A 17,251-nucleotide genomic window follows, 5' to 3' on the forward strand; every position below is an offset into this window, starting at 1 on the left:
GTCTGCGTCACAGTTTACGTGTAATTCAATTAAAGGGATACTTCATCCCAAAATTAAAATTCTGTTATGATTTACTCACCCTCATGTTGTTTAAAATCTGTGTAAATTTCATCTTTCTGCTGAACACAGAGTTGCTGGTACTCAGTGAAGCCAATGGCTACCAGCAGTCTTTAAAATATCTTACAGAAAATATACATACAGGGTAGAAACAACATGAGGGCAAGTAAACGATGACAGAAATTTCATTTTTGGATCCCTTTAAATCTACAAATTAATTACCTGTACATTTTATTAAAGTATATTTTTTACAAAAATTGTGTATGTATTGCCTACATATCTGTTTGAAAATAAATATATATATTTTGTAAATGCCAATTTATATATATAAAAAAGATTAATTTCCAAACAATAAGTATACTTAAAATTTAATTTATGTAATACTATATTTACAAATAAGCGATTATCTGTGATGTAATTCTTAAAAAAAGACAAGGATATAAAGCATTTAATTGTAGATTTTGACTTGCCCTTATCCTGAATTTCCCATTAACATGATCTTAGTGTAATTTACCTTTAGTAAAATTGTTTAAAATTTATATCTATCAAGTATAATATCTAAGAATAATTCTAAAAACACTGCAAATTTATCAAAATTCTGATCAGCATTTGGTAAAATGGAACCTGGATTAACTGCAAGTGAATAACCAGTTTATACACCACCATCATTTATTGCTCATGGCATTAGCAGACAGGATATGAGAATTATATTTTGTCAATGTGTATAGTGACATCCACAAATACTCAACAAGTTGATGGATAGATTTAAATCTGTATGACATTCACTCAAGATACACAAGACACATGAACGGTCACATATGCATCAATCATTGCTTATACGGTCAGAGGTCTAATGTATGCCCTTTCCTTCAGAAATCAAACTAATATGCTTTTTTGGTACTCAAGAAACATTTCTTCCTACTATCAATGCTGGAAACAGTTATTTGATGAATAGAAAGTCTAAAAAAGCAGCATTTATTTGAAATCTATTATTTGACAAAAGCAAAATTCCCTGCAAAGCATTGAGAGAATGAAGCAAATCATACTTGACAGTTTTCTTTTATTTAGACAACCCAAATAAAAGGCACATAAAACATTGCGCAATGTGTTTACATAATTATTCTTGACATACATTTAAAAAAAAAAAATAGGAATGTTTTTACCTTTCTGCTAACCAAAAAAAGCCTAGTCTTCATATATATATACAAAATTACCAATGTTAATGTTCTAATACAAAAAGTCTTATAAAAGGTTATTTTACTTGTGTTTTTCCTTGCATGTGTCTATTGTAACTACCACGTTCTCTGAGCTAAATGTTTTTGTACAAAGATATACATTCATTGGCCTTCACATGGGTTTGCCAATTTAATCAAAAGAACATGAAAGGACTGGACTTATTTTAAACTCTCCAATCCAAAACCGAACAAGTCTTTTCTTGTTTTTGCCCCATTAATGTTCTTTAAAAGATACTGATGCATAAGGAGTAACTTCATAAGCAATACTTTATAGGATATAAAAAAAAAAAAAAAAAATACCAACAAATTCCTCAAACATGGCAACTTGATATTTCATACGCAAAATAGATTTTAAATCTCCACACACATTTGGTAAACAGTTAAACTGCAGTTGGCCGCCCAGGCAGTTTCCATCGCTGAGCACTGCTCGTCTTATCTGAGAGAAGACTGATGTGTTTCACGGTGGCATTTTCAGACATGCAGTTCAGGCACGGAAGTGACGCCATTGTGGAAGGACAAACATTTAAATCACAAAGCACAATTAAAAACCCTTTCGTTTGTTTTTGTTTTTTGTTGTAGTGTTTTTTTCAGCCACATTCCTCGAATTCCAGTTCTCAGTCGTAATAAGCCGCCTCTACCGAAGGCAACATTTATAAACAAACAAAACGAAAACGTAAAACAGGCCATTAAACGATTTTTGCTTTCACATCCCTACATGTAAGTCCACGTAATACTAATTTAAGACCACAAATGCTTTGCTACCAGGTCAACGCTGGTTGGGAAACACTGGGGGTGCGAGTTAACACAAACTAAACCTTCTTCCGGCGATTTACGCCGAAGCGCGGTGGTAGCTATGACATCATCATTTAAAGTACGATCACATTCAGCTGGTTTTACTAATTGTTTGAGACTCATTCACATCACACAAGCGCACACAACTGGTGCCACGTGTGACTACATACCTTGCATCGGTTTCCCCATATCATAACACAAAACAGGTACGACAGCTGTCCGGCTCGGTCAAAAGTAGGACTGAGAAAGGCATATTGCTTATTATATCCAACAGGGAAAGGAAAATTGAAGAGAATGACTAGTTTGGGGATATCTGCGCAAGCCGATTTTATCTGTTATTTTTAAACAGGGTTACTCCAAACAATATGACAAACCCTGAAAATTTGAAGGCAGTTTTGGTTTTTACTGTGACTGGGGTAAACGAACAAGCAACAGAGGTTAACTTCATGCTCCTGTGACTGACGATCACGCCAACAGCTTAAGAGTATATGGCACCTCAACCTCTGAGGTGCGTCTCAGTTTTCGCCAATAAAGGGAACTATGTTTAGTGTGTTAATTGCGTAGAAAACTAGGTCTGGAAGAAAGTGTTACGCGCGATTCTGTCCATAACAGGAGCAGAGTAAGTTGGGACACCCTCAGCAAATTTCCTGAGCAAAAGGTCCTAAGGAAAAACAGCCCTCGTCCTTTGGAAAGGAAGAGCAAAGACTACACGGTTACAAAACTAAATGCTCTTAAGAATACAAATGGACCTTTCTGTGTTGAAGTCGGCCACTTGGTGACCAGGCATCTATGCAAACCCTCAAAATATTTGATCTAAAATAATACTGCCGTCAGAATAATCACCAAAGAGATATGTGTTCAGTGCAAGATTGTAACTGTTAATGTTCAACCCCACTAAGCAGAAGAATATCCCAGCTATTGAAACTGAACATAATTATTCTACAATCAGGAATGACCAACTCCAAAGATTACCTATAGAGTATAATAATTATAATAATAAAAAAAATAAAAACACAGCTACAGATTAAAAGGCTTACAATGACAGGAGGCCTTTTAAAAACTTGTTCTAATTTTTCCTCATTTGTAGAGTTTTGTCTCAAAAAAAATAAAACCCTCTCATCTTCCATTAATGGAAGCCACTGTCCCTTTTGTTGTACGTGACTCATTAAATGCATAAAACTATGAAATACTGATAAGCAAGCTAATGTAACAAAAATAAAATCCTCACAGTTAATATTTGCCAAAGTCCTTAAACCGTTAACACTAACAATGAAGCGCTCCGCTTCAAACAGCCGACTGGCAAGGATTTTCTGGCACTAGAAGAGTGAAATCACCAAACATACAGCATGTCAGTCTTCCACTCCATGCATAACTATTTTTTTCTGTCCATCACTAAACTCTAGACAATCTCTCAGCCGAGCGAAGGAGATGCAAAGTGCCAGCTAACATCCGCATGATTCCTTGCCGCTGCGGACTGTCATTTTCCTATACTCGCCATTCCTCCAGGCTCTTTTTTTCCCCTCACAGCTGGAGAGAAAGACTAAAACGGGAGACATGAGGTTTACTAGGAGAAGGCGGGTGGGACGTTGGGTTCTACCAGGGAGGAGAGGAAGGCAGGACCTGCGAGAGGAAAGACATGCTTTCCATTGGCCTCATGGCGATGTTGAGCGGACCGGTGATGTTCATTGACATGGGCGAGGTTATGGCGACGGGATGGGCGATGTTCATGGGCGCCGTAGCTGGGATGTTGACCGAGGCGATGTTGACGGGAGCAGTGATGGTGACTGGATGCTGAAGGCTGATGGGGGAGGTGATGTTGACCGTGTTGGTGGTGATGTTCATCTGGGCGGCGATGGTGACGGGGTTGCTGGCGATGCCGCGGTTCATGGCCGTAGTGTTGGACGCGGTTGAAGCAGTGACTGATGTGACTGAGGCAGAGTGGCACACGTTGTTAGAGTCTGATCGGAAAAAGTAAAAAAGAAAAGAGTGAATAAAACACTGGAGTGATTTCTAGGGTTACACTGTGGGCAAGACAGAAAAAGCATGGTTCATTAATAAAGATGGCCAGTGGTTAGTGTGAGAGTTTCAGGCGAGTAGCTGTATTGCCATGGAATATTTTAAATTTATTGAGCTTATACATCTATTTTTACATTCGGTTTACTACAATGTATTCCACATTGCTGTTGCAAATTTGTCACCAACATCATTTTTTTTTTAACTGGCTAGATTGTCAAAAATGTCTTGTGATGGTCTTTAAAGTATCAGTAAAACCTACAAACCAATGTTTTGCATTACATACCATCTGTTTTTTTAATTAGCTTGTTGTAAATCTTTGTGTGTGTGTGTGTATATATATATATATATATATATATATATATATATATATATATATATATATATTTTTTTTTTTTTTTGTACAAATGTATTTTTATAACTACTTCTAGTAAATAATAGATTGTTAAAGACCAATGTTTCTAAAGAAAAGTGTTTACATTTTCTGTAAACACTGTAAATAAAACTGTGGATTGTTTGGCAAAAATCTAACATTTCATGAAAAATATAAATGTTTCTAGTAATTATAAATATTCAGTGTTAAAAATGTTTCTAAAAGAAATGTTTACATTTTCTTTGTAAACTTTTTTATATATGTAATGTAACATTTTATAAAAAAATATAAATTATTTCTAGTAAATTAATTGTAGTAGTATTAAAATAATGTGGTGGGACTAGTAAAAAGTAAAAATCAGAACTGAAGAAAAATCTGTACAGTTAAGGCCTGAATAGCTCTTATTTTTACCTAACCTCTACATAAATGAATATCCAATATTCACAGTACACGGCTGACATTTGTGGACTTTAAAATGCCAGGTTGGGGAAAATACCCTTTAGCACCTAATATTACGAAAAGTGAACAAAACGGACAATTCCATTTTGTAATGGCCACATCAAATCACACAGGTGGCAAACAATCAGAAAGCACTAATTTATTTGGCATGATCAAGGAAAACCAGTGGCACTTAGTGTGAAAGTCATCCTAGTGGACATCTGAAAATTGTTGGAGAACTGACATACCTTTGTTACAGGGGGAGGTGAAGCCCGCCTGGCCATGGGTCTTGAGGTGGCTGGTGATGTAGGCGGCACTCAGCATCTTCCCGCAAATGTTGCAGGTGACTTTGCCTTCATGCCGTATCATGTGTGAACGCAGACGGTCTTTGGTGGCAAAGGCGGATGTGCAGGCCTGCAGTGACGGAGAGACAAATCAGTGTGTGGACAGAGTGCGACAAACCAGGAGAGCGAGGGGCATGTGCAGTCTTACGGTAACTTGGCATTTAAAGGGTCGTTCTGTGGAGTGTACATGCTTGACATGACAGCTAAGATGATCTGGCCTGTTGGAGAGGAAATCACAAACAATAAAAAAAATTACATCTCTGTACATTGATGAGAGCAATACCTGAACTGAAATGCATAATGACACTATTATTAGGGCTGCACAATAATGGTTAAATTGATAATCACGGCTAGTAAATGAGAAATGTCTAAAATGACTTTTCACATAAGCACAAATCAAGAAAACAAACTTAAGTGGCTTATTTTACCTCATCTAGGTTCCTGATGCATTACATTTCGCAAATAAATTTACACAGTCTTTACATTATGAAAACTGGTCCAACAAGAAACTTTCCAAAGCTGAACCAGTGAAATTCCTAATATTAACTCCAACAACTGCAAACCATGTTAATGTTTTTTTTTATTATTATTATTATTTAAACTACAACAAAAATTTATTTATATTGTGACAGAGTTTGCACGCATTTATTGAGCAACCACAATTGTAAATAATACAGTTAAGACTGGCTTTATTACAGCACAAACAACTGCATGAAAGAAAAAGGACAGGCTGTATCGTACTTTCATTTGAACAAAATATCATGGAGGAACTGCTAAACTGATGTGTTTTCAGATTTTCAGCACTTTTTCCTTAAAGCAGAGAGAGTGCATGGTTGCCAAATCGGGAAGATTGACAATGAGCAGAAATGTTTTCAGGATAAATAACCTGTGAACAAATATTGCGTATAATGACACTATTGTCTTATTTACAGATGTTTTACAGCAGAATTTGGATTTGTCTCCTTTTAAAGAAGTTTTATCATTGCTTCCATTATGTTCCTGCTTATTACTTTGAAACTGCTTTGAAACATTATACTGTTTATTGTATAAAGTGCTACATAAATAAGTGAGACAAATTGGTTTCTTCTATAAAAAAAAGAAAAGAAAAAAAAAGAAACAAAAATTAGAATTGCTGAACATACCGAGAGAAACCTTTCCCACATACGGAGCAGATATACGGCTTGTGCACGCCGCCGTCGTGCGAGCGCACATGGTAGGTCATGCGGTCCTTCCTCTTGAAACGCTGGTGACATATGGGGCACTCGAATGGCTTCTCGTCCGAGTGTGAGAGCTTGTGGCGGTTGAGGTGATAGACGTCACGGAAGGCCTTGCCGCACATCTCGCAGCCGTGGTTCTTCTTCACCGGTTTGGGGGGTTTCTTGGGTACGGCTGGCTGCTGCTGAGGCAGGACTGACATCACGCCTGCGGCCGTAGATGCGGAGGTGGTGACGGTGGTGAGGATGCCCGCCACTGTGGAGACATAGGAGGGGTTGCCGTTGTTGTCACGTGGCACAGTGGAAATGAGAGGCACCATGGTGGGCGCTGTGGTTGTCTTCTTGGGCCGTGACACCATCTTAATGCCCGTGTGACAGGACTCATGCCGCCGGAGATGGTAACTGTCCCGAAAGGCCTTGTTGCAGTAGCCGCATATGAAGGGAGTCTTTGACTTGGGTTCCTTCTTTATTACTACCTGACCACCGCCACCGCCACCACCACCTCCCCCTCCGCCCGTCCCACCGCCCATGTTGTCTTTGAGGAGGTCAGCCGCACTGACTGGGGGTTTCTGGTCGAGCAGGATGGGAAGAATAGGCTTTTGATCCTGCGGCTCAGAGTTGAGCAGCGGCAGCAGGCTGTTCTGGTGCTGGTGGTGAAGGGCTTCATTGGCCTGCTGAGATAAAAAGAGAAGACATCTTAGCATGTTGAACAATTCTTTGAAGCTTTTAGTGCTGAAACAAAACCTAAACTGACATAGGGGCTTTTAGTGATGATTTATTTAAAGGAATAGTTTTTAAGTACTAAAGTACTGGGACGATTTTGCGTGAACTGTTTCCTAGTACCATTTAAAGGTTTGCATTCGCACCGAGAGTGTGTACTAGGACGTGATGTAAACCATTCTATAGCAATTTAATTTGTGCGTGGCTTTCAACAAAGTTAACAAATGAAGAACAACGTTAACAACAGGAGGATAGAGGATGCTGTGATAGGAGCTGTGTTTTTGTTGCGTCTCGCGGGTTTCACAATAATGGACATGGAATGTCGACGTATACATAAAGCGACTGAGAGAACGGAAAGAAGGACTAAGATTCTCCAACGACAACTGACAGTGCAACATTTGCTACAAGTGCCTAAACTTCAGCGTCCGTCCATCTATCGCTGTTCGTCATACTTGCGAAATAAGTTGACACAATGTTTACAGTATGTTACATGGCGTTTTAAAAAATGGCGGGTGAGGGTGTTTTCGAACGCGTTTGGCCAATCAATGTCTAGTACGTCACGGGTAGTACCAGTTGTGCTGGTTAGACCCTGCTCCAGAGTAGGAGCTAATTTGGTTCTCGATAAAGGCAGTCCAGTACTAAAATCGCATCCAGTTCCTGCGGTGCGAAAACGTCCAAAAGTGGGTAGTTCCACAATTAGTTCTGGTACTAGGAAAAGGTTCCTGTGGTGCGAAAGGCCCTATAAAGTGCATTTTAACACTAGTGGTTGACCGATATTATTTTTTTGACAGCCGATGCCGATATCTTAGAGAGCAGGGTGGCCAAAAATATATATATATATATATATATATATATATATATATATATATATATATATATATATATATATATATATCTATTACTTTAATTATAATTTGTATTTATTTTAATGTATGAGAAATTGTACATAATTTGAAAATGAATTATATTAAAAATAAGTGTGTAAAATATACATACTTTAGATGACAACTTCCTGATTCTGTAATCCTATTACAGTATTTTTCACAAATAAAGAAATATTTAAAAATATATAAATAAAACAGTACCAAAACCACTGTAACCAACAGGGCAATCTGGGTAGTATGTGTATATTGGGCACGCAGTAAAAACAACATAAATATGACTATGGGCAATGGATAAAGTGAAGCATAACTTGAGTCTAATGTTTGCTGATCGCACATTCAATTCGCATGAACCGACCATTACGCAGAGAACACGCGATCATGCAGGATACAAATGGATACTTCACAAGATCATCTCACAACTAGAATGGACCAAGTCTGCAAGGTCTGTGGAATTAAATGTTTATTAGACATTTGTTTAAATGATATAAATGCGTATTTGCTGTACACTGACAGTAAACGATAAAGTATTAAAATGTTTGTCTTTCTATTATTAATAATATTTAAGCAATAGTTATAATACTTTTTTGTATACCTTTTCATTAATTTGTTCAACAGTTCTACAGCAAACAATGAAGAGGGAGAATGTGAGCGCTGTACTGTTCTCAGCACCGTCAAAATAAAAATATAGTGCGCAAACATATCCGCCAAACAGAAAAAAAGAAATTTTAAATAATCTGAAAATGATAAATGTGTAAAATAAACATACTTATACTTTAGATGACAACTACTTGTTTCTGTAATACTATTACAGTATTTTTCACAAATAAAGAAATATTTAAATATATATATATATAAATAATAATAATAATATATAATAAAAACGAAGTAAACACTGTAACAAACAGGTCTCTCAGTAATCAGGGAAGTTGCATTGGGAATATTTTTATTTTTTTTCAAATAATGTCAAGGTTACACTCATTTTAAATACAGCACACAGTGAAAATGACATGAACATGACAGTGGGCAAATGGATAAAGTGCAGTATAGTTTGAAATAATGAGTTTAAAGTTTGTCGATTGCGCGTCTCTAGTGAAACTGAACTCTCCTCCTGTCAGCATTCAATTCACACAGACCAACCGTCACACAAAGATCATGCTATCATGCAATATTCAAATGCATACTTTACAAGATCTCATAGCTGGATCCAAATAAGTTTGCAAGGTTTGTGAAATTAAATGTTTTAGACATTCAAAGATTTGTTTAAATAAATGTGTATATGCTGAGTGCTGATGGTAAACGAGAATGAATTATGTTTGCCTTTCTACTACTAATAATATAAAAGCAATCGTTATAATAATTTATTGTATACCTTTTAATTCCTTTTTTAACATTCTATTTGATAATCAGACAAACTTCTATACCTATTATAAAGAACTGTTAAACTGTGACAGCAAACAATGAAAAGGGCTCAGGTGCTACCGTTCTCATCGCTGTCAGAAAACAGAAAAACTTATTGGCCGATGTCAATATTTGAAAAAATGTCAAATATCGGCCGATATATTGGCCTTGGCAATATATTGGTCAACCACTAGTTTTTTAAGGATGCATATGCTCACCAAGGCTGCATTTATTTGATAAAAAATACAGTAAAAAAGTAATATTTTAATATATTTTTACAACTTTAATTTTATGCTTTAATAGTGTATTCCTATGATGCAAAGCTGAATGTTCAGCAGCCATTACTCCTGTCTTTAGTGTCACATGATCCTTCAGAATTCATCTTAGTATGCTGATTTTGTGCACAAGTAAGAATTATTTTTATCATCAAAGTTGAAATATTTTTATGGAGACCATGAGATTTTCTTTTCAGGATTCATTGACGAAAAGAAAGTTGAAAACAGCACTTATTCGAAACTGAAATCCTGTGTAACATAAATGTCTTTCCTGTCTATTTTGATAAATTTTAATGCATCCTTGCTGAATAAATATATTAATTTATTTATTGAAGGGAGACATAAAAATCTTACTGACCCTAAACTTTTGAACATTTAAACTTTTATCTATTTTAAAAACAATAAAGAATGCTAAGCCTAGCTATAACTATGTTTTTATGGTATGGCTGATACTTGATAAACGGCAGAAATTAAACGTTTTATAACATTTTGACTAAATATATTAAAAATAAATCATTTTAATGCTACTAGGGAATTTAGGCATCACAATATCACAGTATGAATAAACATTCATTTTAAGACTTCTAAATACTACATGTAACAGGATTATTAAATTAATAGTACATTTGAAAATTAAGTAAGCATTAAATTATGATAAAGGTTTAATTTAAATACTAAATACCAGCCAATATGTCTTCTATATTAAAAGATAACTATACATAACAAAATCTTCTGTAATAAAACCTGACTGTGTATGCCAATCATTTGCTTTGAACACATGACTCATAGCCTGAGCTGTGTGAAAAGCCTGACTGTGATATTATAGGCCAGCGTTGCTATTGGCCAGTATGAGGTAGACACGACCTCAGCTGAGAGACGGTGTTAAATGTTTAGCAAAAATAGAAACTGACTCATTTCCAGGGCATCTGTACAACTTGGAAAACAAGAGAAGCCCTGACTGGGACCTAGCAGGGGGACAGTCAGCGGTTCAGCAAAGTGCAGGATGACTAATGAGATATTGGAGAGATTGAGAAAGCTTAAAAGAAAGTGAGGGAGAGAGAGAATGAGAAAGAATGTGTACTGTAATGCATTCAGATGTAAAAAACTTGCCAAAAACTGTCCATAAAAAGCAACTCATTAAAAAAAGAGCAACATACTTCAAGATGAGAAAAAGCAGATGCATAAAAAAAGACGTAATTCTTGGCAAACATAATCCCTGTGTGACTAACTGGAATCTTTAGATCACGTCAGGGCAAGATGCAAATGTGCAGACATGTGCTTCATAACAGAGACTTCAGTGTTTTTGCACAAGAAATTGACAGCTTCCTGCAGCCTGCAAACATAAATCTACTGCATGTAAAATGATCTGAGCCTGTAATGAAAGCGGTTCCTCATGTGACTGGCCTCACAGGCTCAGGACGTTCTGCTAAACTTACATCATGTCATACACAACAACGACTGCAAAACACACATGGTGAGACATGGTCAAAGGAGCAAGTCGTTCACATAGCTCTTTTCTATAAATGAAGGTGGGACATATGCGGCCAAGCACCAAAACTGCCATAAAAGTATCCAATACATTTAGTAAATTCTTGCAATTCTTAAATATCATTTGCATATTCAAACATGGCAAATCAAGATGTCAATTATTATGTTCATGCTGCTAAACACACATTGTTGGTTCATGCTTGTTTGAATAGTCTGTATGGAAGAGCAAATGAAATGTGATAGCTACTGTGGAGGGAAAAACGATCCGTTCATCTTTTTTTCCCCAAGATTTATTTTTGGCATTTTTGCCATTATTATGATGGGACAGATCAGAGCTGGCAGGAAGCAAAGTGGGAGAGAGACAGGGGGACGGGATCGGTCCTCGAGTCAGATTCGAACTCGGGTTGGTGCGCTGCCCACAAGGCTATTAGCACTGACAACTTTATATCTTTAATAAAAAAATGTGGAATATAGTGTAATACAGCTATTACAGTATTATTACAGTAATTCAATTTTGGAGTACGACAGCATCTGTACCATTCAGTTTCATTGTAAAAACTAAAAAGGCAGTGTTAAAATTCTTCTAAATTTGTTTAGTGATCCACAAAAGAAAGAATCTCATAATGTTTTAAAATGAAATGCAGGCCCGAAAATTACGAATATCATTTTTTGGAGTAAATACCACAATAGATAGGAGAAGATAAAATAAGTTTTTTTTTTAGTGGAGGCCAAAATCTGTTACAGGTTAAGAAATAAAAACTACACAAAAACATAAAACATGATTATAAATTAAAGAACGAATGAACAACAAATTGGATTACAGGCAATCACGAACAGAAAAAACAGCATAAGTGAAATAAACAAGGTTTTATAATCACAATATAGCAATTCTTGCAACACAAAATAATACTCTTAATAATATAATAAAAAAATTATAAAATAAAATGTATATAAAATCAATAAAAACAAAAAATATTAATAAAAGCAAGATTATGTCTAATCAAAAAGAGCATCCCTTCAGGCAGAGGAGGGAAACAATTAAGTGGAAGTCCGTAGAGCATAACTTGCTCATAAAGGGTGGGGTCGTTGGGGGTGGGGGGGTACAACCCTTAGCGCAGGGCCCAAACAAGAGCAGCTGAAAGACTACACGACTATTAGGCTCCCCGTTCTGCAGCTGCCTGCATTGTCCCATTGGTCACGGCATCCAGTCGGTGGGGTGGGGGTGGCCATTCACCCACACAATTGAACCACTGAGGAAATATAGTAAAGCCTACAGTAACGAGAGACCTGCAGGCTGGGCCTGCCTCTGACGACAGCCGGGGAAACGCTATGCCACATTAAAGCTTACAGGCTTATATATCCTAAAAAAAAATGTAAGAACAGACGTGTTGAGTTTGCATTTTCACCTAAAAACCAGGTAGGAGGTCTTTGTGAGCTTGATTAGGTGACCTCGCTCTACAAAATGTGCATTTAGATGGGACACAGCTGCTTTGGGAGCTCTGAACATTGTTAACCCAGCACTATTTGCTGGTATGGGTTATCAGTCATTCTATGAGTATATTTGTATTTGGATGCATTCAAGTTTGCCACACATGATTAAGCATTCAAACAGTGACAGTGGCCTGCTCTTCATGCCGCTTGGATGATTTTGATACAAATCTGCATTGAAGGCTGAGGTCACTCCAACAGAAACAATATGGAGGTTGAGCAGCATACATAAAAATGCAAGAACTGTAGGTACTTCAAAACGCAGCTCTAAATCTGACAAGCGTGACTATACGCAAAATAAAATCTGAAGCAAACTTAATGCATTTAAAATACGCTGCTATTGTGAGCTTATATATTGGAACGGCGTGATGGTAAATATGATAATCTACATTGTGTGCACAGCCATAATGTGGAAAATGGACTTGGAATTCATAATATGATATAAAAACTGACACACTCTGATCTGCTGCGCAAACCTCAAAACTTTAACAGTGATCGGTGAAGACAGCAGATGCATGGTTAAATCTGTTTAAGCCTATTACAGACGTTCCTGTTGGTGAAAGAGAAAAATAGATAATAACAATGCCAAAATTAAACATCTTTGACATCAAAACTAACATATCTGCTCATGTAATCCGTCAAAAAACTAAAGGCAAGAACAAGAGCAGGCAGAACTCCTTTACGCCAAAGACAGAAGCCAGTGAATCAGATTCTTGTTTGCTGCAGATGGATTAGGAAATGCCTGTTGGGAGCCGGACAATGCCTCGCTCATGAATAACCTCCGACGCCTGCAGAACAATGAGGAGTGATGCGCTAGACCGTCGTCTCATTAGATGCTTCATCACATGGGTGGAATCAAGCAGAATAATTAAGCACTTTTTTTTACACCAGTTTTAATAAATCACTGATCTTGTGGTTTTAAAACTGATGTAAGTTTATTAAAGTGTAAAGATTTCATAACTAGAGCCATATTAGGGAGTTATAAGACATTTTAGAAGAACTTTGAGGAATATTTTAGGAAACAAATATTGAGTTGTTTATCTCTTAAGTGGTCAGTGAATTCTAGATCAGCATTTGAGGTAAAGCTTGCACAAAATCAAACATGGATTATGAATGGTGCATGCAGGATAAGCAGCGTGAAGAAACTTCTGAGGAATCTTCAGTGGACAAACATGCAAAATGTGGTCAAGAAAGTTTCAGACAGGGTCTAACAATGAATCTATGCTTACAGAAAAGGCTAAATCTGATGTTGGAGTTAATTGCAAAATTGTTTCAGTATGTGTCCAATTAAAAATACGTGTTAAGATGATGTTGATGATGATGAAGTACATACTGAAGAAGTTACAGGCCTTCCTACCGTTAACTCCCAACAACATTTTGGACATTGTCTGCTTCTATTTCCAAGTAAATGCATTTTGGGAAACTTTTCTGGAACAAAGCCTAGAGCCGTAGAGCGCTTCAAATGTTTTCTCTCCCAAGAGAAAAGTTAATAAAAAGTAGAGTCCCTACTTTCTTATACTCTTAATAATACTAAGAACTTAACATACATATCTTGACTATATTTAATAATTGGTTTGATAATTTTTTAAAACAATACTTATACTTTTCTACTCAGCTAGCAACACCATGTTCTTGGGTTTGATTCCCAAGGAATGCAAGAACTGATAAAAATGTGTACTTTGAATGCAATGTTAAGTGGCTTTGGATAAAAGCATCTGTCAAATCCATAAATGTTCCACCAATGGGTCCACTTGTAAATTACATAATTCAGTGGATCTCTAAAGAATGGCACCTAGTAATTCCAATGCATTCAACAGGAAACAACAGTTTTCACAGGTAAAGTAACCTACTTATTGAATGACCTGATTCTAAATGAAAATCACATAACATTTTAATCTTAACGGTTAAATGAAACAAAGACTTTGCATAAATAGTCTGATCATTTGTCAAAAATCAGAAATGCATAAAAATTGATTCCACATATCAAGTATGAGACACATAAACAATAATTATCAATACCATTGTAAAAAAAATAACATTGGTCGATCTCTACAAAATGGCACTAAATCATTCAGCAAATGGGGAACATCAGGAATAAGAGAGAACAATATTTGTTACCTTTATGTTAAGTTTAAAGTGTAAAATCATATCAGATCAATGGTAAAAAGAATTGCATGCTGTCAATAACAGTCACATTTCAGTACAAACATGCACAGATTCCTCATGCATCAGTGCAAAAGTTACATTTGCACCTCACATACCAATGAAATGCATGCTTTAATAACATCAATCATTACATGCATAAGCTTAATGGACGTCAGCAGCATGAGAATGGGATGACCATACAGCAAACTACTTTTTAAGGTTTGAGTACGAAAATAAGTCCACATTTAAGAGGTGCTTTCAAACTTAAACATCAAACGTTCTGTGAGACTTTGGGGTCTCATAGTAGTGTTCTACAGTAGAGAACCTCTACAGTATTTTTGCGTTCATCATATGCACGTTCTATTCGATTATGATGTCTAGGTAACGTAGGCAGCTGAGAAGATCTTGAAACAGCCATTAACCCCATGTTCCCTCCAATAAAACTAGGGAGCTGCGTTAACAACAAATAAAAATAAACACAGGAAATTAAGGAGAATCATGGAGATCGACTGGGAAAGAAAAATTAAGTATTAAAAAAACTGTGCCAAAAATGCACATAAACATCGTATTCTATTATCACATACGCAGACATTGACGTTGCGTCTGGTCAAAACATCCAAATTGTGTCATAACAAAATCAATGAGTACACAAATGGAATAAGCTATCTTCTAAAAGTGTTTAACTTAAAATTTAAAAAGGCAAAAAGCACGTAAAAGGAGTGTGAATGAGAAGGAGAAGGGGAAAAAGAGAGAAAGAAATCTCTTGTACGTCTCCCTCATAGTTCACAGCTGGAAGTCTGGGAGAGATGCAGCATTAGCGGCTAATGTGAGCTAGCTTAGCTGCCATTGTTTTTACTGCCTTAAAATCCCCGCTTTTAAAGCTCAAATCTCCGCGCTTCGCGCTGTTTTAAGAGTCCCGAACGATTTTCATTTTTTTCCGCGCGGTTGGGATTTATTTCGAACGGCTGGCTTACCTGAAATAAAAATGAACTCCAGCTCGGCTCCATTGCAACACTTAAAAAAATCTGCAGGAAACCTACAAGAAATCTACAACAAAGCAGCTAAACATGGCAGCTGCTACAACTTCCTGTAACCCCGAGGGCCAAACCATTTCATCTGATATACGCGCTGCTGCTGCTGCTGCTGAGATTCTGCCAGCTCACTCCATCACAGCGCTGCACTCACAAACACACTTTAGAGCAACGAAACCTTTTATTTTTAATCAAACATTTATGCATTAGATCATTAAATGACTTTTAACACGACAAATCGAAACTGATTTTCAAATATGTCGAAAGTAATAACCAGGAAATTGTTAAATGAATATGCATATTTTAGGTAGGCTACTACATAAGCAACTGACTTAAAGTAAAATTATTGAAAAATGTAAAAACATTACACATTTATTTTAAAAACGTCTTATTTATTTATTTATTTATTTATTTATTTATTTATTTATAGTTTTTAATCAAGTTAAAGCTGTTGCATTAACTAAGACAATATATTTATAATCGGCCGATATATATAAAATACAACAAATATTAAACAAACACACACACACACACACACACACACACACACACACACACACACACACACACACACACACACACACACACACACACACACACACATATAGGCCTATACATTATAGCCTCTCTCTCTCTCTCTCTCTCTCTCTCTCTCTATATACATATGTGAGTGTGTGTGTGAAATAAATTAGAAATAATAAACATACAAACATAGAAATAAACATGTGCAACAGATTATAAAGTAAACAGACATTCAGTTTTGATGTGCATTAAGTGAGAGGACCAAAAGCAAAATATTAATATTATGTGTATGGAGTAACCAAGACAGATGTCGAGGCGGTACAAATTATGTTTTACTCTGGATATTGTGTGTCGGCGGCAGATGGTGAGGTAGCCTAGTGAAAACATTGACGATGTGCAAAATGTATACTATAAAGTGCATCTGTCTGTCTTTTGTTTGCTTGCAGTTTTTTATTTTGCTTAATTGCATATGAAATATTTTTGTTCTTTAGTACAGCAGTTGCAACTGTAACTTTAAAGTTATTAAACTTTTATTTGCCTATATGATTTTGAAGTGCTGCATTGCACTTGAAAACTATATTTTAAAGCATATTTATATTCTTAATTCAAAAGATTTCACAGAATGTATTTTTTCCCAAAGCTCTAATTAGGAATTTCATGATTGAATTATTATTATATTAAAAGACTGTTGTTTTGCTTTTTTTTTTTTTTACCCAAAAGATGATATATTGTGTTGTGTTTATAATACATTTCAACAGATTAAATGTTGTTTATTTTCATATTGTGTTTCATATTGTGTTATAGTTATTGTGTTAACTATTTATCATGTAGAAA

General features: G+C 36.1%; 1 protein-coding gene across 2 annotated transcripts; it reads right to left on the reverse strand.

Annotated features, from left to right (window-relative positions):
• Window positions 1–1,099: 1,099 nt before the first annotated feature.
• Window positions 1,100–16,028, reverse strand: LOC109076271 (vascular endothelial zinc finger 1-like). Of its 2 annotated transcripts, none has more exons than XM_042739750.1 (5): window positions 15,839–16,028; window positions 6,395–7,137; window positions 5,401–5,470; window positions 5,157–5,322; window positions 1,100–4,042 (listed from the first exon to the last, which is right to left on the reverse strand). In XM_042739750.1, the coding sequence occupies exons 1-5, from the start codon at window positions 15,869–15,871 to the stop codon at window positions 3,678–3,680; spliced, it is 1,377 nt and encodes a 458-aa protein (XP_042595684.1). In that variant the 5' UTR covers window positions 15,872–16,028; the 3' UTR covers window positions 1,100–3,677. The 2 variants fall into 2 exon arrangements, with proteins under 2 accessions (XP_042595684.1, XP_042595683.1); XM_042739749.1 differs by having other exon boundaries at window positions 6,395–7,140.
• Window positions 16,029–17,251: the final 1,223 nt, after the last annotated feature.

The sequence above is a fragment of the Cyprinus carpio genome, chromosome B15 (genome assembly GCF_018340385.1).
Source record: "Cyprinus carpio isolate SPL01 chromosome B15, ASM1834038v1, whole genome shotgun sequence".
Taxonomy (NCBI): domain Eukaryota; kingdom Metazoa; phylum Chordata; class Actinopteri; order Cypriniformes; family Cyprinidae; genus Cyprinus; species Cyprinus carpio.

Excerpts from the sequence above, each read along its gene's own strand:
- LOC109076271 (XM_042739749.1), bottom strand. The coding sequence starts at position 15,871 with ATGGAGCCGAGCTGGAGTTCATTTTTATTTCAG. Across the intron at positions 5,471-6,394 it reads TGTGGGAAAGGTTTCTCTCG|GCCAGATCATCTTAGCTGTC; the intron begins GTATGTTCAGCA and ends CCTCTCCAACAG. Across the intron at positions 4,043-5,156 it reads CACCTCCCCCTGTAACAAAG|ACTCTAACAACGTGTGCCAC; the intron begins GTATGTCAGTTC and ends TTTTCCGATCAG.